Source organism: Lithobates pipiens, unplaced genomic scaffold (assembly GCF_037356315.1).
Source record: "Lithobates pipiens isolate NorthernLeopardFrog02 unplaced genomic scaffold, aLitPip1_a1.2 Scaffold_16, whole genome shotgun sequence".
NCBI lineage: Eukaryota > Metazoa > Chordata > Amphibia > Anura > Ranidae > Lithobates > Lithobates pipiens.
In genome coordinates, this window is record NW_027507748.1 from 603,234,622 (window position 1) to 603,259,542 (window position 24,921).

At 39.5% G+C, this 24,921-nt stretch overlaps 1 protein-coding gene across 2 annotated transcripts in view; it reads left to right on the plus strand.

The window, feature by feature from the left end:
* Positions 1-24,921, plus strand: part of ZMYM2 (zinc finger MYM-type containing 2) — a 150,345-nt gene that overhangs the window by 37,250 nt on the left and 88,174 nt on the right. For both annotated transcript variants that reach the window (XM_077483994.1, XM_077483996.1), the window contains exons 2-5: positions 163-1,006; positions 1,742-2,027; positions 5,057-5,219; positions 9,442-9,654. In XM_077483994.1, coding sequence (XP_077340120.1) covers positions 238-1,006; positions 1,742-2,027; positions 5,057-5,219; positions 9,442-9,654 — 1,431 coding nt within the window. In that variant the 5' untranslated portion in view covers positions 163-237. The remainder of the gene's footprint in view (positions 1-162; positions 1,007-1,741; positions 2,028-5,056; positions 5,220-9,441; positions 9,655-24,921) is intronic.

Sequence of the window (24,921 nt, forward strand, 5' to 3'; positions counted from 1 at the left end):
ATCTCAAAGGACTTTATGTAAACGAGCCCTTAGTCTTGTCACTGTTCACTAATCAATGATGGAATCTGTTTCTTGTTTTCCTTTAAATGTAATTTATATTTTAACTGTTGCTTTTAACATACATTTGATATCATTTCTCCCTTCCCCCCCTCTTTCTGACAGGTTAGTTTATCTGGGATGTACATTTTGCCCTTTAAATAGGGTTGATTGACAAACGGTTTCTGGATTTCTAATGCCATGGCTACAGGACTGAAAAATGTGGGCAATGCGTTTGGTGGTCCATCGCCGGCAAAAACCTTCCAGAGTGCACCTGCTGTTATAGTTGACGATGATGATGATGTCGTTTTCATTGAACCTGTTCGGGTTCCTCAATCTGCCCCACCTCCTGCATCAAGAAGTACAGGATTTCCTCCGTCACTGAATGAAAATCACAGGGCAGAACTAAAATCACACTCTTCACACTCTTCCAGTAAAGATGTGGATTCTGGCAAGGGAATTATAAGTGAGACAATCATCATTGATGATGAAGAAGAACCTGAGCCCAGCCGTGCACCAGATAAAAATGCTTCCAGTTTCAGCACTCCCAGGCTTATGGACTCTAACAGACCTATTGCAGATTTTCCATCATCATCTACTTTCCCAAGAAACAAACAAAGTACTGGGATGATAAATTCTGGTATTACTACTGAGCCTGACTCTGAAATACAGATTGCAAATGTCACTACTTTAGACTCAGGATTAGGTTCTGTAGGTGATGGTCCTCTTCAGAGTAGTGAGGGGAGAGATATGAATCTGATGATTACTCACGTGACCTCACTGCAAAATCCTGGCATGGGAGAGGTACCTAATGGATTACAAGGAGCTAGTTTTGGTGCTCATATCCAAACCTATCCATCTCCTCATACCTCACAAAACAAGCCCACAACAGGACCTTATAATCCAGGACGAATTAATGTTAGTGGTGATGTTTTCCAAAATGGTGAATCTACAACTCATCATACTTCTGGTAAGTTAAAACTGGTATTTGGGCTGCCTATATAGGTTGTGTGTATATGTATGTATGTGTAGAGAGAGAGATGGAGGGGGAGAGAGATATATAGATATTATCATTTTTTTTTCTCAATGGCTACTACGGCTGAGGGGCATAACAAGGATCTTGAAGCCGTTTGTTTATTTTATCTTCTTTTCTATTATCATATTATCAGTCTTGAACACCATACTATGAGTTCAAATTTTACAGTGCCTAGTGACATCTTTTCATTGGACATGTGTGAAGATCTGTTCTGGGTAATACCATTGATTTGCCAAGATATATTGAATCCGTTGTAATTCTGCAGATCAGAATTGAAAAAGAAACCTTTCCTTAGAGAAGCAGGGAGGCTTCCATTGCTGCTACTTATTCTGCGGATACTAGTTGCTTGGTTGTCCTGACCCTTCAAGTGTTACTAAACCCAGTAATATGAAAATAGTTCCCCTGCCCCCTGCAGTGCCCGCATTTCATAAATCTTCTTTCTACATTAAAATATTGCCACTATATAACTATCTGGTAGTGGACTGTAGAATACCTTCTACTCTTCTCATTTCCGTAACCTAAAGAATGGTGTTCTGTATTCCAAGGGAAGAACTGGGCAGGGCTGGCAGAACTGCTCAGTATTTCAGTGCAAGCAGACAGTGTATTGTCGGGTTTATTTCTTGAAGTATTATTGTGCTTTTTCTAAACTTTAAACTTTTCATTTTATAGATGCCTGGCTATCCCAGTCTGCTTCATTTCCACGAAATCAGCAGCCAGGCGTGGAAATCGTGTCACCGGTAGCCTCCCTTCCAAAACAGGTTTTACAGCAGCCTCCACCAACACAACAGCCTTCGAAAGCTGTAAAGGTGACATGTGCAAACTGCAAGAAGCCACTTCAAAAAGGGCAGACTGCATATCAGCGCAAAGGATCCACTCACTTGTTCTGTTCCACTTCTTGTTTATCATCTTTTTCACAGAAGCCAGCTCCAAAGAAGCTCTGCACTATGTGTAAAAAGTAAGCTGTCATTTTTTTAATAGTAACCAGGGCATCTGTAAAACTTGTGTAGCACCTTTGAATGAGTATGCATTAGGGTACGCTTAGCCATGAATTGTTTCTAGCAGGATTTGGATACTTGTTATAGAAAGCTTGTTTGTATTGTGTGTTCATAGGCAGTATGCAACCAATGTAGATACATTCTATCTGAGTATTTCTGAGATCTGTAGATTGGAAACTGATCCTTTTTGTAATTTTGTGTTTTTCCAAATGGTCGGCAGAAATGAGTGTGCCTATTTTTTTTCAGTCGAACAACGATCCTCCCCTTTAGATCTTCGATACTTCCGGCAGCCACCTGTAAAGTTCTTCAGTGTTGGGCTCTACTGGTGTACACTGTCAGTCTAACTGGTCAGACTGTTGAGCCTACCTCTTCCAGTGCTGATGTGCAGGTATTGGAGGAAGTCGGTAATAAAAAATTAAATTGTCATCTTTTCTGGTATTTAGACAACACATTAATCCAATTCAAAGGCTACACAATTATTGATAGAATTTAGAAAGATTTATCCTTAACTGACCCCTTGTCCTTGCAGCACTGAACCTCTTTTGAAGGGACACCCCATCTCGGTGGTGCAGTCAGACAATGCCATCAAAGTGGATAACCTAAGAACAGTGCAAAGGACACTGGGAACTGTAGACTGAGAAGTGCAGTGCAAGGGATTGGACTGCAACCTATAAGGGACTACAATACTCAGATGATCCCTTCAAATAGAGGCGGGTAGAGTGGGGACAGTATGTTTTGCACAGAGCAGCCCTGATCGTTTGTTTTGGGTCCTGGCTCCTCCCCCTGCCAAGTACCCCTAATAGCAAGCCATACACACGCACTACGTGGCTTGGCCCCGTTCTCTCCTCATTAACTCGCTAGCTGTGATTAACAGCAGCAATCATAGAATGCATGAAGTTAAAAAAAACCTTCTGCCTTTTTAGGGGTAAAACCTTTTGTGCCGCAGAATCTCATTTAATCCTGCCAATCCCCTCCCCCATTCTTGAGCCCGATCTGGATCCGGTGTTGTGCACAAGAGCAGCGGCCCCACTCTTCTATCCCTCCTCACTGGGCAGATTGATTGCATCGGGCTCATGTGTATGCCATTTGGTTATCGCTGCTTTATTACCACAGAAAAAAAATATATCTATATATAATTTTTTTTACATATTAAACACAATATAATGCCCATTTTATTTTATTTTTTTTCTAAAAGAGAAGACCATGTTGCATCAAGTAAATTGGATACCAAGCATATCAAACACATTAAAATTATCTATTTAAAAAAAAACAAAAAAACTTTATTGCTATCACATAGGGGCCAAAAAGTCCCCTGTTGGGCAGGTGACAGCTACTCATTGTGGAGACATCAGGGGTCTGATAGACCCCCCCAGTATCTCCCTTTGTTACGAATCACCTAATCAAGTATCAGGTTGTTGCAAAAGGGCTCATAAGAGGATGCTGGTGCACAACCTTTGGCTGGGTAATGAACTTTCCAAAGTCTGCTCTCTGGCCCTCACACTATCTGTCTGGAGTACTTGGGTCCTAATCTTGGACACATCCCAAGCCAGAATATTCCTCCTATTCAGTGCTCAGACTTTTGAGTCACAATGACTCTCCTTAGTTCACTTATGCATGAGGGTTCGAGGTTTCATGGTGGCCTCCCCTTAAATCCTTCAATCCATCAATCCAACATCCCTAATATGTGGAACACAATCGCCCAGTGCTTCCATTCAAGTGAGTATCTCTGACATGACAAATCTTCAATTCTCTGGTAGAAACTATAGCTTCTATTTACATGACTTAGTCCCACTCTGTCCTGCCCATTAGCCTTTGTAAAGGATACCCTGCTGCCAGGTGCATCCAGATTTTCATTTCCAAGGCCTATGCCCTTAAAGTGGTTGTAAACCCTTTACAACCACTTTTTACTACAGGCAAGCCTATAATTGGGCTTACCTGTAGCTACACTGGATATCTCCTGCACGGTTTAGGAGATATCCCTGTATTTGCATGTGCCGATGTCGTCAGCACATGCACACTTAAGCAAACTGAAGCAGTGGCGCGTACGTGCCGTTGCTTCAGTTAGACTGTGCCTTTACCGGCAGCTCCTGCACACTCCGTCCATTCACAGTGCCAGAGCCGCAATACCCAGAAGTAACTACCGGGAGTGATGTTGACCGCTGCGGGGCTTCAATCTCAGGTATGTGATTCATAATGAGCTAGTATGATATGCATACTAGCTCATTATGCCTTTTTTGTCTAGCCGGGTTATTTTTTTTTATTTTTATTTTTTTTAGGGTTTACAGCCACTTTAAGCAGAAAGTTCCTTCTTTTCTCATTAGAGCCCATTCCACCAGTGCTGTTGGCGTCTCTTGGGCCTTTCACCATCAAGCCTCTGTAGCCTAGATTTGCAAGGCAGCATACTGGTCCATTTACACATACTAAGTTCTACCAGGTTGGACTTCAGGCCTCCGCTAATGTCAAACTTTGGTTCGAAGGTGCTTTAAGTTGTTTGAATGTTTTGTTCAAGTTTCCTAAATCCTTGTGGTGTTGATCTGTTGGCAGTTTGAAGCTTTGTTGCCCACCACTTTGCTTGGGTATGTCCCATGGTCTATGTAAATTCTCCTCCTAAGAAACTAGTCTTATGGCATGGGCAGGGTTGTATGGGTATGCTCTAGGGGCAGCCCTAGAAGATTTTTTTATTTTTTTTGCCATTGTCGAATCACCTGAAGGTAGCCGCAAATCTAACACATGGTCTGTGAATAGAGTTTAGATATTCTGTAAATCTGTAGGTGGTGTTTGGGTCAGCTCATAATTCAGACATTGGTCAGACTTAAACAAAACAAGATGAGACTCCTGAGAGAATAATTTTTGGCCCTGAAAAGTAGGGGGCACGGGCATGGTGCTATAGGTGGACACTTGCAATTCTTTGTTTTCTTTAAGGTTCTGCTTACTCATTTATGTGTTGTACATAGTATGCTTGGCTAACATAATTTTGTGTTTCTTTCAGAGATATTACAACAATGAAAGGTACAATTGTTGCTCAAGTCGATTCAAGTGAATCCTTCCAGGAATTTTGTAGTACCTATTGTTTATCGGTTTATGAGGACAAACAGAATTCTGCCAAAAATCAGAACAAGTCAAGGTGCACTATCTGTGGCAAATTAACAGAGGTATACCTTAGGTTCAGTTATATGTACTGTGTTGTATCTTTGTCTCTCAGAGGATGTAGATTACCTCAAATCCTTCTGTCTCTTCATACAATCCTAGACAGACTTGATGTCGAAAGCGAGGCTCTGTGGGTGCCAAACCATCACTTTCAGGACTCCCTTGTTCTTTACTTTGAAGATGGTTCTTAATGACCTTGGCTGTATGATTGGATTCATTGTCCTGCTGCAGGATAAATTTAGGGCCAATCACACACCTCCCTGATGGTATGGCATGATGGAGAAGTATCTGTCTGTATTTCCCAGCACTGAGGACACCACAGACCCTGACCAAATCTCCAACTCCATTTGCAGAAATGCAGCCTCAAACTTGCAATGAACCTCCACCATGCTTTACTGTTGCCTGCAGACGCTTCCTTTTGTACCTTTCTCCAGCCCTTCGGCAAACAAACAGCCTCTTGTTGTAGCCAGATATTTCAGGTTTCGATTCATCATTCCAGGACACCGACTGGCATTTTTCTGCACCCCAGTTCCTATGTGTTCATGGATAGTTGAGTCACTTAACCTTGTTTCCATGTCGGAGGTATGGCTTTTTGGCCCCAATTGTTCCATGGGGTAGACTGCTGACCAGACTTTTCTGGCCAGTATCGGTGTACCTGGGTCCCATTGGTTTCTGCCAGTTCTGTGCTGATGGCACTGCTGGACATCTTCTGATCTTGAAGGGAAGCGAGTGTGTCTTTTTCATATGCTGCATTAAGTTTCCTTGGCCGACCGCTGTGTCTGCGGTCTTTTAGCATTGCACAATCAATTGTGTCCTCAATTCTGAGAAGTACCAGCATACTGCCAGTATCATGAAGAACTATCTTCAGTATAAAGAACAACAAGGAGCCATGGAGTGATGGTTTGGCTCCCTTAGAGCCCCGATCTCAACATCAAGTCTGTCTGGGTTTACACAGAGACAGAAGGATTTGAGGCAGCTTACATCCTAAGCCCCTGTACACACGGTCGGACATTCTGCCAACCAAATCCGTTGGATTTTGTCCGACGGATTGTGTCCAAAACGGTCGGACCAAGTTGTCGGAAAATCCGATCATTCAGAACGTGATGACGTTATTTCGTTACGACAGGACTACGTTCAGGCTAGTAGCCAATAGCTTTGGTGTAGGAATTTGATCTGAGCATGCGTGGCACTTTGTCCGATCGGAATTCTCTACACATGATCGGAGTATGTCCGATCGGACCAGTTTGTCGGAAAATATTTCCAACAAGTTGGAAAATTGGGTCCGATGGATATTCCGACGGAATCAGTCCGATGCAGACCATGCACAGTCGGATTATCCGACAACACGGTCCGATAGGACACATTCCGACAGATTCTCCGACCGTGTGTACAAGGGCTTAGAGGACCTGTGGTTGGTTCTCCCAAGATGTTTTGAACAACCTACCTGCCGAGTTCCTTCACAAACTGTGTGTGAGTGTACCTAGAAGAATGCATGCTGTTTTAAAGCCAAAAGGTGGTCATGCCAAGTATTTATTTGATTTCGTTTTTTCTTCTGTTTGCTTGCTTTGCATTTTGTAAAATGATTTAAATAAGTATTTTTGAAATCATTCCTACTTTACATCATTTCATCTCACCTGCCTAAAACTTTTTCACAGTACTGTATGCTAGTGTGTGTATGTATACGTCAATGTATTTTATTGGGATTTTATGTGATAGACCAACACAAAGTGGCACATAATTGTGAAATGGAAGAAAAATAATAAATGCCTTTTAATTTTTTTTTTACAAATATTTGAAAAGTGTGGCGTGCATTTGTATTCAGCCCCCTTTACTCGGCTACCCCTAACTAAAATCTAGTGGAACGAATTGTCTTCAGAAGTCACGTAATTGGTAAATGGAGTCCACCTGTGTCATTTTATTCTCCGTATAAATACGGCTGTTCTGTGAAGCCCTCAGATGTATTTTACAGAACCTTGGTGAGCAAACGGCATTATGGAGGCCAAGGAACACACCAGACAGGGCAGGAATAAAGTTGTGTAGAAGTTTAAAGCCAGGTTGGGGTATGAAAAAAATTAAATCAAATCCCAAGCTTTGAACATCTCACGGAGCACTGTTCAATCCATCATCTGAAAATGGAGAGTATGGCACAACCACAAACTTACTAGGACATCCGTCCACCTAAACTGACAGGCCGGACAAGGAGAGCATTATTCAGAGATCCACAACTCAGGTGGGAGAATCTGTCCACGGGATAATTATTACTCGTGCACTCCACAGATCTGACCTTTATGGATGAGTGGAAAGAAAAAAGCCATTGTTGAAAGAAAGCCATAAGTCCAGTTTGCGAGAAGCCATGTGGGGGGACACAGCAAATGTGGAAGAAGGTGTTCTGGTCAGATGAGACAAGAATTGAACTTTTTGGCCCAAAAGCAAAATGCTATGTGTGGCAGAAAACTGACACTATACATCACCCTGAACACATCAGCAGGGACTACAGGGCAATACTTAGAAGGAAACTTAGAAAAACTAAGAAAAGTTAGAGTCTGCAAAACACTTGAGACTGGGACGGAGGTTCACCTTCCATCAAGACAACGGCCTAAACTTGCAATGGAATGGTTTAGATTAAAGTATATTTACGTGTTCGAATGGCCCGGTCCTAAATCCTATTGAGAGTCTGGCAAGTCTTGAAAATTGCTGTTCAGATGCTCTCCATCCAATCTAACAGAGCTTGAGCTATTTTGCAAAAAAGAATGGGTAGAAATCTCACTCTCTCTAGATGTGTAAAGCTAGTAGAGACATCCCCAAAAGGACTTTCAGCTGTAATTGCAGTGAAAGGTGGTTCTACAAAGTATTGACTCAGGAGGGCTGAATACAAATGCACCCCTTACTATCTCACATGTTATAAAAATAATTTTCCTTCCACTTCAATTATGTGCCACTTTGTTGGTCTATCTCATAAGATCCCCAGAACAAGTTCATGTTTTTTTTTTGTTTTGTCAGTCTTCAGTTTTGTCAGTCTTCAGTTTTGTCAGTCTTCAGTTTTGTCAGTCTTCAGTTTTGTCAGTCTTCAGTTTTGTCAGTCTTCAGTTTTGTCAGTCTTCAGTTTTGTCAGTCTTCAGTTTTGTCAGTCTTCAGTTTTGTCAGTCTTCAGTTTTGTCAGTCTTCAGTTTTGTCAGTCTTCAGTTTTGTCAGTCTTCAGTTTTGTCAGTCTTCAGTTTTGTCAGTCTTCAGTTTTGTCAGTCTTCAGTTTTGTCAGTCTTCAGTTTTGTCAGTCTTCAGTTTTGTCAGTCTTCAGTTTTGTCAGTCTTCAGTTTTGTCAGTCTTCAGTTTTGTGTGGATGTAGGGCTGCAACTAACGATTGTTTTCATAATCGATTAGTTGGCCGATTTTATTGTTTTGATTAATAACCTTAAAAAAAAAAAAAAAAGCATGGTGTATAATTTAGTTAATATGTAAATTTAAAAAAAAGACAATTTGTTCTTAAATATCTCTATGCAGTGGTAAATATATATAACCAACTATAATGGTTAGGGAGCAAAATATCTAATCCACGCTGAGAATAACAGACAGGAGAGATATACTGTATATAAGAGGAGAGACATGCTGTATATACTGGTACTATTACAAGAAATATGCTGTATATACTATTAGAGGGGATATATACTGCATATGCTATTATAGGGGATATATTGTATAAACTATTTGAGTAATGATATAGTGTATATACTATTAGAGGAGAGATATACTATTAAAGGGTCACTCTAGTAAATGTCCTCAGACTCGTTAACTTTAACCCCATTTTGTTACTGGCCGATTAATCGATTATAAAGTTAATCCATTACTATTTTCATAATCGATTCATTGTTTTAGCCCTATGTGGATGCGTACATGTGTGTTTTGGTTTCCTTCTAGACTCCGGAGTATTCTTAGAAACACAGATGAGAAACAATACAGGGTCTGCAAGTAGTGTAGTAGCTGGTTAGGATTGAACTGATTTGTTTAGTTCTGTAAGGCAGCGGGTCCAATGAATAAGGCATAAACGGCTATAGTATATTGAATTAAAATTCACAGATGTCTAATCGGTCCATCACATCACAATAACCCCCTCACCCCCAACGTTACAATCCTACATTTGCAGTGCTTTCCCCTGTAATCTAAATATTTCTGTTTTGACATCATTCTAATAGTCCTGAGTTTTATGTAACTTTCTAATGCTTTCTCTTTCAGATTCGCCATGAAGTTAGCTTTAAAAACATGACTCATAAGTTGTGCAGTGATCACTGCTTCAATCGCTATAGGATGGCCAATGGCCTAATCATGAATTGCTGTGAACACTGTGGAGAATACCTACCAAGCAAAGGCGCCGGAAGCAATGTTCTCATGATAGATGGCCAGTGGAAGAGGTTCTGCAGCCCAGCCTGCCTCAATGATTTTAAGCTGGTAAACTTTTCAAGTTGTCCAAAAATTTTCTAGCTGGAAGGAAAGTTCCTCATTGTCATAATCTGCACACACATCTATGCAATTGTATTAGGCACTTATCATACTGAACATGTAAAACCGTGGGGGAGGGGAGCATGAACTGATTGTAAAATATTATTTTGGTGACATTTCCATTCTATTCAACACTTGTCAAATATTGTCCCCAGACAAGTTTCTTTAAAATGGTTACTTGTCTTCCAAACGCTTCCTTGTTGGTTTTTTTTTTTTTTTGTATGTCTGAAGTTGTGACTACATAACACACAGCTAAATGAGTTTTTTTCCAGTTTGCTAAGTTTTTATTAACTTATATCACATGTCCTAGTTAGACTCGGTAATGTATGGCCATTCATGTAAAAAATTAAGTCTATAGTTTTGGTGAGCCAACTTACCTGCAATGAAGCAGGTAGTTGAATCCTAGAGAAATCTGTGCAGGGTGCCTTGTCGTCTTCCTGTATCTCAACTTCCAGCTCTGTTGATTATAGGCTTCAGGTCTTCTATGAAGCGATTGTGAAAAAGTTCCTGCTGGGGACCAGGGTGTTGGCCTTTTTTATGTTTTTTTTTTTTTTTTAATATATATATTTTTGGTGCTTTTTAACCGCTTCAACCCCAGAAGATTTTACCCCCTTCCTGACCAGAGCATTTTTTGTGAATCGTCACTGACGCTTTAACTGAATTGCGCGCTCGTGGCAACGTTGCACCCAAACAAAATTGACATCCCCCCCCCCACAATTTTGAAAAAAACAATCTTTTTTACCTTTTTGCTAAAAATAAATATCCTCCAAAAATATATATAAAAAAAAATATTTCTTTCCTTGGTTTAGGCCGATATGTATTCTACATATTTTTGGTAAAAATAAATCGCAATAAGCGTATATTGATTGGTTTGCACAAAAGTTATAGCGTCTACCAAATGGGGGATAGTTTTACAACATTTTTATTATTCGTGTTTTTTTTTTTTACAAGTAATGGCGACTATCTGCGATTTATTTATTTATTTTTTTGGGGACTGCGACATTGTGGCGGACACTTTGGACAATTTTGACACATTTTTAGGACCATTGGCATTTATACAGCGATCAGTGCTATAAAAATGCATTGATTACTGTAAAAATGTCAGAATTTGTTGACACCAGGGGGCAATCAAGGGGTTAATTGTGTTCCCTGACTGTATGTTCTAACTGAAGGGGGAGGGGTCTGTGTAGGGGAGATGACAGATCTCTGTTCATACTCTGGATGAACAGACAATCTGTCTTTTCTCCCCTCAGAGTTTTTGAATATTTTTAAGTCCAAAGGAGGGATTTTGGGGTCTTTAAGACTTCAGTTTCCTTCATAAAGAGTACCTGTCACTGCCTATTACTGTTCATGTTTACATTCCTTGTGACAGCAATAAAAGTGAAACTTTTTTTTTTTAAATGGTACAGTGTAAAAAATATATATATTTTTTTTTTTTTTTCTGCCCCTGTCCCTGCTTGATCTCTGTAAACTGGTAACCGTTAGCATTTTGTAATGTTTCGCCTATGAAGATTTTTATATACCATAGTATGTCACCATTCCAGGAGTGTGCGCAATTTTAAACCGTAGCATGTTTGGTATCTATCTATTCAACATAACATCTTAAACAATATACAAAAAAATGGGCTAACTCTACTGTGTAGTTTTTCAAATTCAGTGAAGTGTTTTTTCCCCAAAAAAGCATTTTGAAAAACCTCTGCACAAATACCGTGTAACATAAAATATTGCGATGACTGCCATTTTATTCTCCAGGGTGTTTGCAAAATATATGTTTGGGCGTGGCTTGGCACTGAAACGGCATCATGCACTGCAATTCATGAGAGTTGATGATGATAATAATATTGAACATAACACTGATACTGACAATATCAAGGATAGTAATAATAGCATTGACATTAGTGCTAATATTTTAATTATGAATTTATCTAAATTATTTAATTTTTATTTGTGGGCTGCACCAAATGCATGTGTGTGACTCAAGCCATACCTTATACAAAATGAAGGAAAAAAGTTTCACAATCCCCTAATGAGCATGTGGCACAAACTGATCAAACCTTCTTCCTGAAAAGACAAAGGAATCTAAAATATTGGCACTGCTGCATATTCATGTCTACTTTTACATGTTCATTTTTTTTTCCCCCTGACATTTCTACTATTTAAACATATATACATTTTTAGAATTCTAATTTGCTATTTATTATGATGTGCTGGAGTTGAATTGATAGAATATTAATGTTTCATGTATCCAAAAAAAAATATTCTTTTTATTTTGTGATGGCTTCTGCTTTAAAATATAATCATCTTTTTTTTTTTTTTTTTTTAATGTTTTAGAAATTATTTGAATAGGGACATTACTTTGTTTTGTTTCCTATACTATGAGATGGTGGATAGGGGTAGACTGATGTCTGTTGCAGACGACAGTAGCGTGTTGGAGTTATAATGTATGTGTGTATAATGTATCAGCTGTAGTAATATATGCACCCAGGGGCCAGAAAAGAGCACTTTCAGACCACTTTTGGCCATGTTAACAGCCTTTAAGTGACCCCACAAGGGTCTTGTAGGGCCAGCCAGTTTAATGATGTTAACTAATCAAAGTTGATGAATAACGGCTCTGCTGGGAATGAGCCTCAGATCTGCTATCGTGTCGGGGCATTTAAGCCTGGTATACACTGTACTTTTTTTTATTTATTTTTTTTCCTTTGTTTTGCTCAGGGGGCTGAATGAAAAAAATCCTGTACTGTAATGATGTAATGTTAGTACAGCGCTCTCCCCGCTCAGCTATTGTTTTCTGACAGGGCAACTGATTGGATGCCCTTCAGCTGCTGATTTTCCAGCACACTTGTTTGACAGAAGCTTGTAATGAGATCTGCTTCTGTGAAATAAGGACCTGTACACACAGGCCGAATGTTGGCCGTTATCTAGCATACCGGCTTATTTCGGCTGATATCTGGCCCATGAGTACAGGACTTTAGACTCTGGGTTTATAAGCTCAGACCATACTTTTTTTCAGTGAAAGGTTGTCGGAAGAACTTTGGGTGGTTTAAGCCTTAATGTAGGGGAAGTTTTTGGCTTGCTTTTTTTTTTTTTTATTTTTTTTTTCTCCAAAGCCCCTAAACTCAACTCCATAAAAGCCTATATGTCAATGTACACATAGGCTTTTTTTAAGAGCTGCTGTGGTTAGGGGAGCTTCAACCTCCCTCTCCTGAACGAGGAAGAATATAGTGTTCAGGATAGGAATGTTTTGACTGCTGGAAAACACAAACCACCCTAGGACAGGAGATGTGTGTTATTTCCAGGATTACCAGATGAAAAGAGGAAATAAGACTCAAAGAAAATTAGTGTAGCCTCATCTGAGGACTGGCAACATATAACAATTTTTTTTAAAGCTGAGTTCCACACAAAAGTGGAACTTCCACTCCTTTGTCTCAAGCCCTCATATTTGGTACCTTTCGGGGGGGGGGGGGGGGGGGGGGAGGAGCAGTTACCTCTCTTTGTCGTTATTTTGACACTTCTGGAAGATTGGGCGTGGCGAATTACGCCAGCAGCTCTGCTCTCTCCTCCTTCCCTTGCCACCAGGCCAGTAGGAGAGAGTGCAGCAGAGCCTTGCTCATGCGCAGTAGGGACCTGGCATGAAGCCGCAATGCTTCGCTACCCTTACTGGCAATGGCGGCGGCGGCAGCACTGACAGCTGATGGCTGCTGACATTGCTGGACTCCAGAACATGTAAGTGTCCATTATTAAAAGTCGGATGCAGTATGTGTAGCTGCTGGCTTTTAATTTGCAGGGGGGGGGGGGGGGGGGGTGGTCTTACTCTTTAAGTAGAAGAGGAGGAGTCTGGAGGAACCTGTGCATTACAAAGATTGTGGTTGCAATGATTTCCCTGCTTATGTGCAAAATATATGGGTGCGTTTGATATTTTTATTGCAGATAGGTGGACTTAGTCTTAAAAAATTTTCAAAGGTGGGAGGATAATACGTTTGCAGCTTATTAACCCTTTGAATGTTGCAGACATTTTCTGTTTTTTGACTTTTCATATGTATAAATTCAACGCGGTCTCAACAGCTACCAAAGATAAATGTAAAACATGCTGAATTAAGATTGTTTTGTTTCTGTAATATTTTTCTTTTACGGTACTCAAATGGTCATATTCTTTTGTATACTAGTTCTGGTTTAGGATTTGTCTTATAATGATGAATCTGTAATGTACTTATGTTTCATTCCATACAAAACTGATATTGGGGGGGTTGAGCTCTGGAAAACTGAATTATATTGGCTGCTTATATACCTCAGGGATTTTGATGATGACACCTTTTTTGACTTTTTAGTTTTGCCACACACTAGCCCATTCTTAATCTTGTAACTGTAGATAGTTTGTTAAAACATATATTGATTATTGATTTCTGGATCCTGCAGGTAAAGTAGAAAAATACCTTCTGATTTGCCAGAAATTCACTCCTCGCATAAACTCCTCTTGTGAAATCACACTATAGAACAATAATAGTAATCCTAACCTCTATGCTTTCAATTAACTTTCAGATTTAACCCTAACTGACCTGTCGGGTGCAAATTTTTATCAACATTTCTGATCATCGGTTCTCCAGGTAATTTCCTGTAGCAACAGCAACTAATCTGTGCTGCTGTTCTTGGGTCACTCTCAAACTCCACAATAGCACAGCTAAACATTTTTCTTCTGTTAACTTCAGCAGATATCTCGAATGTTAAACATATTGAATTAATTTTTTTTTCTGTAATATTTTTCTTTTACGGTACTCAAAGGGTAATATTCCTAATATCTAATATTCCTGTACCTAAAGTTCTGCCGATTATACTGGAGGAGGCGCTTGAGAGTGACCAAAAATCTAGCAGGAGGAAGGATAGCATGGGATGTCTACTGTTGCTACAGGCACTTACCTGGAGAAATGATGATCAGGAGGCTGTAACATAAGCATTTTATAGACCTACAGAAATGCAATTGAAAGCGCAGATCTTGAGAAATGTGAAAGCTGAACTCCACCCAAAGGGCGAAGTTCTGCTTTAAAGCCTCCTCCCTTGCTTCTGTTTGTGAAATTGAGGAGGGGGGTAAACTATTTTGACAGGTACCCGCTCCTTAAACCCCCTGAAATCTTCCGGGGTTCTGGGACAAATGACAATACCCAGAAGATTTCGGAACCAGTCACGGAGCACAGCACCACTTGAACATGCACAGCTCCACTGAGGTGAGAGCACCGCTGGATCGTGGGCCAGGTGAGTGGCTGTTAGAAGTCACCAAGCTAAAGCTTTTGTAGTGGTTGACTTAATTTTCATTTAATATATATAAAGTGTGTGTGATTTATTTATATATATATATATATATATATATATATATATATATATATATATATATATATATATATATATATATATATATATATATATATATATATATATATATATATATATATATATATATATATATATATATATATATATATATATATATATATATATATATGTGTATGTATGTGTGTGTATATGGTGGTGTTATTTGTGAACTAACGTGACACCACGTGCCTCTTTGTGGACTGAAATTGTGTAAGAATTGGTGTCAGCCAAGTTGTGCCCAAGGTCTGTCCAAGTTATCTGTTATTAAATCCCACCCATTCTGCTAATCTTCACAATATTAGCCTCATGGATGTTTTTCGGATGTTTTTACAGATGTTGTTTTTGGCTTCAGATGTTAGTTTTTTGTTTTTTCTACAGTCAAACTCTTCAGCATGTTATACTATGTGTCAATGCACATATAGGCTGTTATCAACGTTTTTTGGCTGTAAAAGAGAGGAGTTTTTCAGATGTAAAAACCCTCTTAACAGCAAACGCTCAAAAGCGCGGCTCACCATCGCTTAACGTTTTATCCCATTGAATAAAAAAACGTAAAAACGCTAAAAAAAATTATTGCAAAAACGTTGAAAAACTCACTGTAAAGCTACTGGCATTTTTATAATGTCCCGTGTGCATGAGGCCTTAGGCTGCATTCATACCTGAACGTATAGTTTTCAGGTGGAAATTCACACGTTTTACTACGATTTTTGTGCAGGTCAAAAAGTCACCAATATAAAAAGCAGAAAAACGCCTGTATTTTGACCAAAAAGAAGCTCATGTACTTTGAGCATCAGGCGTTTTGCTTCAGGCGACAGAGCGCTCAGTTGTGAACAGGGGCCATTTTAAATGAATGGGATTTTGCTCGTTGGACCTCTTTGAACTTTTGAAAAGAGCGTTTTACGTGCTGAAAAAACTCAGTTGTGAATGCAACCTTAGAGGTGAATTTTTCTTTAAAACTCGCCGAGATAACACAGGAAGTGTGTGGTGTGTTTGTTTAAAAAAACAAACAAAAAAAAACAAATATATATAAATATTTCCAATGGTAAATTTACTGACCAAATCAGACCAAATTAGGAAAGTTCCTTGATGGTATTTACACATACTTTCATTTTCCTATGGTATTCTTTGCAACCTGAAATAAAAGTATAATCCAATGGTAGGGGCAGATCAATTGTAATTGCTGTGGCACCAGCACCTCGGAGATATCTAAAGGCAGAAGGAGATTCGGTCTACAATGATCAATCCATACACAAAATATCAGTTTTAGGTTGACTCTCTGGTTGTCCTAAAACGAGCAGGTAGAGCGTTTCTTTACGGTCTTAAAAGTAGACCTGGTTGCTATTCTGAAAATGCATGACTGTTTATACTCCCCACTGTCTTCATTTCATTCGCTGACCTGGAATAAATATGCAGATCAGGAAAGCTAGAAGCTACATGCATATTTGTTCCAGGTTCAAGTATTGAGGTAAGTGGAGGAAAGTATTTTTAGGAGAGTTCAACAATAGCTGTTTTTTTTATTTTCTCTCAATTACTTTTTATTTATTTTTTTGTACTAGCTCTTCAGGGATTTTTGTGGTTGCCTTTTTAAAATTGCCCTTTGCACCGAATAATACACTTAATGAATTTAAAATGTTTTGGCTTGTTATATATTACTAACTTACTATTGCTATTTACAGGTGGTGGGGATGCATATTTGCTGCACTTATTTATGCTGTTAGCAGACAAATTCCAGAATTGTATATTTTATTGTTAACTTGTTTCATTAAAATATTTACTTTATTTAAAAAGTGTTGCTGTAGTTTATTTTAGTTCATAAATATATACTTGGTAAAACCATGACGCCTAGTGGCAAATACACTGCACAACAAGAAGTTATATAATTGGAGCCTATATGATGGCTATAAACTAAATATAAAAAGTTATAAAATCACTTAGTTTCCTTTTTTTAATTAAACTTCTGGTTTTTAAATAAACATTTATTACATGGTATATGTATGATGCTGTGTTTGCAAAACATACTGTGCTTTAGAGGTCGACCGATATGGGTTTTTCTCTGGCCGATGCCGATATTTAGAAATCATGGCGGCCGATAGCCGATATATGATGCCGATTTTTTTTGGGCCGATATGTTAGGCCGATTTTATTTTATTTATTTATTTTTTTCCTTTTTTATTTATTATTATTATTATTATTTTTTTAATCCCCCTTGATCTAACACACCTTTCCCATTGGGGCGTTTTTCAGGCGCTTTTGGGCTAAAAATAGCGCCTGTAAAGTGCCTGCAAAATGGCTCCCCTGCAGTCTGTGTGAAAGACAGAGTGCTTTCACACTGAGGCGATGCGCTGGCAGGATCTTAAAAAAAAAAAGTCCTGCAAGCAGCACGTTTGGATTGGTGTATACCGCTCCTCCACCCCTCCTGCCCATTGATATGAATGGGCACCACTGCCGAAGCGCATGCAATGCGATTTGGGAGCGGTGCTTCATGGGCGCATTTAACCTCTTCCTTGGCCGCTAGCTGGGTTATATGTGCCCCACTAGCAGCCAAATAGCACCGCTAAAATGATGGTAAAGAGCCGCTAAAACTTGCGTTTTACCATCAACGCTCCAGTGTGAAAGCAGCCTTCATAAGTGATACAGAAAATTTCTTACATTTAAACATTTATTAAACAAAACAAACCTCCAATCAGTTTACTTGTATGTATGATTTAGATTAAAAAAAAAAAAAAAACCTATGTATTAAATAAAAAAAGGTAGTCAAAACTTTTGGACGAAAAAAAAAAAATGGGCTAACTTTACTGTTTTTATTTTATTTTTAAAGAGTGTATTTTTTTCCCAAAAAAATGCATTTGAAAGACCTGTCGTGTGACATAAAATATTGCAACAACCGCTATTTTATTCCCTAGGATCTCTGCTAAAAAAATATATATCATTTTTGGGGGGTCTAAGTGATTTTCTGGCAGAAAATACAGGATTTTTACTTGTAAGCAACAAGGGTCAGAAAAGATTTAGTCTTTAAATGGTTAAACTGAGAACTTCTACACACTGAGATGATTTCATTCATTGAAGTGTAAACATTGTATCATTTAGTTCTTTTCTTGGCAGTCTGCCCAGAGAGGAGGAAAGTGTTGCTATGACGACTCAGGCAACTCACACTGACTTCTTACAGAAGTCATTTCAAAGTCCCGCTGTAGTTCTAAAGCGGCTTTTTATCAGAACAATCGGCCGATGCCGATTATTTAAAAAACGGCAAATATCGGCCGATATATCGACCTCTACTGTGCTTTGTAATAAAAAAAAAAGTTAAGCAATAACTTCATGTCTTCGTTTTAATACACTGCCATCTTAACCACTTCAGCCCCAGGAGCATTTATCCACTTTCTAACCAGGCAATTTTTTGCAATATGGCACTGCATCGCTTTAACTGACAATTGCTCGGCCGTGAGACATTTTACCCAAACAAAGCTGATATCCTCCCCACAAATAGAGCTTTCTTTTTGTGGCATTTGATCACCTCTGCGGTTTTTATTTTTTTTGCGCTATAAACAAACGGCGACAAACCCAATATTTTTTTACTTCTTGCTATAATAAATATCCCCAAAAAATGTATAATTTCAGTTTGGGCCAATATGTATTCTACATATTTTTGGCTAAAAACAAAACAAAATCGCCATACGTGTATATTGATTGGTTTGCGCACAAGTTATAGCATCTACAAAATAGGAGATATATTTATGGGGATATATATATTTTTTTTTTTTTTTACTAGTAATGTCAGTGTTTTTTTTATTTATTTCTTATTTTTATTTTTTGGGGGGGGGGGGGACTGCGACATTGCGCCGGACATATCGGACACTTGACACCCTTTTGGGACCTATACAGCGATCGGATCTAAAAATAGCCACTGATTACTGTACAAAACTCCTTTCACACTGGAGGTGTTTTTCAGCCACTTTAGCGCTAATTGTAGTGCCCGTAAAGCCCCTGAAAAAGCCTCATCTGCAATCCCAGTGTGAAAGCCCGGGTGCTTTCACACTGAGGCGCAGCGCTGGCAGGACGTCAAAAAAAGTCCTGCAAGCCGCATCTTTGAGGTGCTTTAGGAGGGGTGTATACATCCCTCCTAAAGCAACCCAATCAATGGGTTAGTGCTTTTAACCTTTTATATGCACCACTTTGCAAAAGTACCTAGTGAAAAAAAAAAAAAAGTTATTTATGAAAACCACTTTAGGTTCCTTGTAAAATGAACAGAAATGTAATCTTGTAAATCCTTTTTATTTTAGAAATCTTTCCAGTTTTTTTTTTTTTTTTTTTAAATATAAAGGGGGGTAGTCGGCTTGAGTTTAGTTAGCATGAACGTTTTCCACATTTTATGTGCTACTTGTTCACATTTTCCTTTGTATTTTAAATCAACTTAAATTTCTTGTATAGCATTTTTTTTTATTATTATTATTAAACCAAAGCAGATTCGTTTCTCTAGGATCAGAGATGCAGTAAAGTGTAGTTATTGTGCAGCACTGCTTAGAAGGTATTACAACCTTTACACATAGCCAGCAGTTATGGCAGCACCAGTTTATTATACATAAAAGCTAGTATTTTCACTTGGTTCCTTGATATAAAGTGTTATACTAATCACATTTACATATTTAATTTATTTGTTTGATTCCTTCTGACTTGGCAAATGTAGCTTTCTCAAAATAAACATTTCAAGTCAAAATACTGAAATTAACTGACGTCAGGTAAGCTTTAATCACTTATAGAGGTGGTTTGTAGGGCTGCACAGGGAATCCTACCTCCCCCCCCCTTTTTTTTTTTTTGTATTACTAAACAGAAGTGGTAATTGCCATAATTCACATAAATCATAGATCATGCCACTGCAGTATGCTTTGCACCGTTGTGTGGTCTTATGTTCTTTCCCTGTTCCTTGGCATCTGCAAAGAAAAGATCTTAGGGAGGGGCTTCAGTTGCTTTGCTTGTATATGCCCTCTATAGTGTGGGTCTGTGTCTGGCCAGCCGATTGGTGCTGTGCCAGTCACATGACAAAAAAAAAAAAAAACATGTTTTGGAAGAGCAATTAGTTTGATCATAAATATCAAGTAACTGTTTTACAGCCCCCTATAAAGCTTTAACAAGCATCAAATGTGTATTTTTTTTTTGCCTTAACCACTTTCAGACCAGACACATAGGAAATTTTTGACACATTTTTGGGACCATTGTCATTTATAAATCAATCGCTGCTATACAAATGCACTGATTCCTGTATAAATGACACTGGCAGTAAAGGGGTTAACCAGGGGGTGGCAGTGTATGGGTTAAGTGTGTCCTAGGGGTGTGTTACTAACTCTGGGGGGCTGGGCTGTGTGTTAGTGAACACTGATCTCTGCTCTAATCACAAGGAACAGAGAACAGTGTCACTTGTTGCTAGGCAGAACGGGGAGATGCTGTTTACATCGGTACCTCCCCATTCAGCCTCCCCGTGAGACGATCGTAGGTACCCCCGTGGTGATAGTCCGCGGGACCCGCGACAGAACTTACAGAGGCCCCGGCCGGAGCACGCACGCGATGGCAGGGCGGCAACTTCAAATGGCCGTACCTGTACACCAATTTGCCTGCTCGTGCCATTCTGCCGATGTACATCGCTTTGAGCCGGTTGGGAAGTGGTTGATATGGTGTGAGCAGAATCAAAAATGATTGACACTACCTTTCTGTTCAGCTGGCACCTGCATCCAAGGTTCTTTTTTTATTCTATATGTATTAGCAATTACATTTGATATATTTAATACTGATTTATATTAAAACTGAGCTTTTTTGGGGAGTAATCAGCATACTGTATCCCACTCCATAGTGTTTAGCCATAGGAGTATGTGTGAGGGAGTGAAGTGTCATTTACCGCTGTGTATATTTGACACTATAGTCACGTGGGCTGCACAGATGAGAAAGAGGAGGAAATTTAAGTGGTTGTAATGGCAGAAGGTTTTTTTTTTTTTTAATCTTCATGTATTAAGATAAAAACCCTTCTGTGTGCAGCAGCCCCTCTAATACTAGATCTAGATCCAGCGATTGTTGTAGGAGTGTCTCATCTGTCCGGGTCTCCCCTCCTCATTGACTGAGACCACAGAACGGCACCATTGGCTCCTGCTACTGTCAGTCAGCCAATGCGGAGAGAAAGGTGGTGGGTCAATGCTCCTCCATGTTTTAATGGATACAGGAAGCTGTGGCTTGGCTCAGGTGCCCCCATAGCAAGCTGCTTGCTCTGGGGCACTTGACAGGAGGGAGGGGCCAGGAGCACCAAAAAGGAACCCAAGAAGTGTAGGATCTGGGCCACTCTGTGCAAAACCATTACACAGGGCAGCTGCTTGTTTTTAACTAAAAAAAAAAAAATAGTACAATTTTGAAGTTTAGAAGGGGACTGAATTATGAGCATGCTCAGTAGAGGACAGCAGCTGGTCTACACAATCTGAGCTTGCAGTGGGGGGACAGAGATAATGAGAGGGACAGCTGAAGGCAGGATCGATCTGGTATATTTTACACTACACAAAACATTCTTTAGTGGCTTTGTGAGTAATACACAATGAGCTTTTCATTTGGGTTTAATGCTATGATAAAATATCATTTGTATCCCATAGAGTAATAAACTTACTATAGATTCTAGGTGACATTAGAACGGTATTTAAAGATTCAATATCAAGAGTATGTGAACACCGACAGTGGGCTTATTTCCTCCCCTTTGGTCTGTTATGTAAGCCATTGAAAGTGTTTGTTTTTTTTAGTTTTTTTTTTTTTTATTGCCCCTTGATCCTGTCAGAGGAGATCTTGTGATAGCATTTTGTGCTGCCTGTTGTCAGTTAAAATGTTTCCATCTATCTCTGTTAACTGTGAAGAAAACTTCCCTCTGCAGTGTTATGGAGATGAGTGGGAGATGGTGTGTAGTCTTGTTCTAGGGCAGTGATGGTGAACCTTGGCACCCCAGATGTTTTGGAACTACATTTCCCATGATGCTCAACAATACTGCAGAATGCATGAGCATCATGGGAAATGTAGTTGCAAAACATCTGGGGTGCCAAGGTTTGCCATCACTGTTCTAGGGCGACAAGGCTGCTCCTCCATAAATACAGCAGTCAGAGAGCATGGTCATCCCTTTACTGGAAGTGTTCCCGGCAGACTCTCCAGGTGAAAATAAAGGACATTAAGCCTAAAAAAGAAAATGATTGCAGCCACATCGAGTGACCTGCAATATATTACATTTAAGTTTGGTTTATATATGCTTTAATATATACCAGTTATGAGTGAAATGCAGGTTGCCATTGCTGTCCCCCTTAAAAATAATAGTTACTGCGTAGTTTAGAGCTGCACAATTAATCGTCAAGAATCGTTATCGCAATGAAGTGTTTCACAATTCTTTCTATGCAAAGAATTCTCTCTGCTCTTCTGAAGCCACAGCGTCAAAAGAAAAGAGAAAAACTGGGCAGTCTGCCAAGAATCGCAACATTCTTTATCAGTTGAACTTAAGGCTGGGTTCACACTGGAGCGATGCGGGAACGCCGCGAATCCGCTGCGTTTTCCCGCATCGCATGCCTCCCGCCGGCAGTTCACACTGCCCTATTGCCCTATTTGGACTGCTGGGAGTGTCAGTGAAATGTTAATGACACCCCCAGATCAGTTCGCATATCGCAGTGCGATCTGCAAACTCGGACAGGAATTGGATCGCATGGTGTGAACACCCATGCGATCCGATTCTGCTGCGGACCAAAAAAAGGGTCCCATGCGAGTTTGCGGCGGGTGCGATGCGAATTCAGCCATACTATCTGTATGGCTGAACTCGCATCGCACAGAGATCGGATGTGATTTGCACTGCAGTGCGGTGTGAATCACATCCGGTTCTCAATGCCGCAGCGGTGTGAACCCAGCCTAAGTATAAGCATTGTAACAATTTGTCAATGGAATAGACTTTGTAAGTGAAAACTGTTTAACCACTTAAACACTAAACCTTTTTCTGACACTTGTTTGAAGTTAAAATTTATCTTTTTTTTTTTTTGCTAGAAAATTACCTGGAACCCCCAAACATTATATATATTTTTTAGTAGACACCGTAGAGAATAAAATGGTGGTTGTTGCAATATTTTATGTCCCACTGTATTTGTGCTTTCAAATGCATTTTCTTTTGGAAAAAATGACTTTAATGAATTATAAAAAAAAAAAAAAAAAAAAACAGTAAAGTTAGCCCTTTTTTGTATAATGTGAAAGATTTTGTTGAGAATCGTGATCTTTTTATTCTAAGCAAAAAATATTGTGATTCTCGTTTTTGGCCAGAATCGTGCAGCTGCTGGCTCCAGTATTTCCCGAATTGACTTGCAGTCCTGTACAAATATCCAGTGTGAAATGTTGTGCAGGAGCTTCCAGTAATAAAGGCCATTCTCTGCTGCTCTCTGGTTGTGCAGGGTGACTGGTCTTGCCTCTGGCATCCTTGTAGTTTCTGCAGGCAGCCTGTAGTGGGTTGGGCCTGTCCCACAAGTCTGCTTGTTGCACAGGCTACGTGCAGCAGAATGTGGTCACGGCTTTTTTTCCAAAGGTATTTATCTGGCTTTGTAAAGGCATTTTATCCTTTTGTTAATACAGCACATTTTTTTAAATCATTTTTGTGCCCAGAACTCGGCCTTAAAACAGGTTCTGGTTAGATTGCTTGGTTTTGAAGCCACTGAAACAGCATGACAAGCCAAGTTATTTTCTTTCTTCATTTTTTTTTAAGGATGATTTTAGCAATTATATACATCTGTTCTTGAAAATTTTCTGAACTTAAGGCAGATAGATATAAACCTCAAATGAATGCAGCTCTTTAGTCATTAATACACTACTTACATTTAAAATATATTAATAGTGTATGTACCTGAATTTGACCTGGTGTCAGCTAGGTTTGTACCGATTACCATTTTTATACCTACAGGTACTGACACTTAAGTGTCCGGTGGTACCGATACCTTTGCATCGCAATGAAAAAAATTGCATGCAATTTGAATAGGGATGCGGTGCGATTCCTATTTGAATTGCATGTGGTGTTCCGCACTTCTCCTGTGTTAACCCAGACTGAAGTCACTATGGCATGCCTGGGTTCGCACAGGAGCAGTGCTGGAAACAGCATGTGATTTGGACAGGAATCGCACCGCATTCCTCTTCAAGTCACTTATGATTCTTTGCAGTGCAATTTGAGCCCATTCATTTTATATGGATTCAAATCAAACCACAAAGGTATCAGGTTTTAGGTTCCAGAGCATTTGCACCGTATTGATGCATCCCTTTTGTCAGCTTCTTGCAGAGCTCAGACTGAGAGAGGGAGAAATGGCACAAGGAGCCAATCGGTTGTGCTGCCATGACAGGAGTATGCTAATAGGAGGAATGAGCATTGTGACATAATTAACCACTTCAGCCCCGGACCAATTTGCTGGCTTAAGACCAGACCACTTTTTGCAATTTGGCACTGCATCACTTTAACTGACAAATGCGTGGTCCTGCGACGTGGCTCCCAAACAAAAATGACGTTCTTTTTTTTCCCATAAATAGAGCTTTCTTTTGGTGGTATTTGATCACCCCTGCAGTTTTTATTTTTTGCGCTATAAACAAAAATAGAGCGACGATTTTGAAAAAAAACGCATTTTTTTTTTACTTTTTGTTATAATAATAAATATCCCCCAAAAATATATATATAAAAAAAAAAAATTTCCCTCAGTTTAGGCTGATACTTAGGCCCCTTTCACACTAACGTCCCGTTCAGGCCCGCCTGTCAGTTTTTCAGGCGGACCTGAACGGGTGCTCCATAGAGCTCTATGGAGCGTCGGATGTCAGCGGTGACATGTCCGCTGACATCCGACC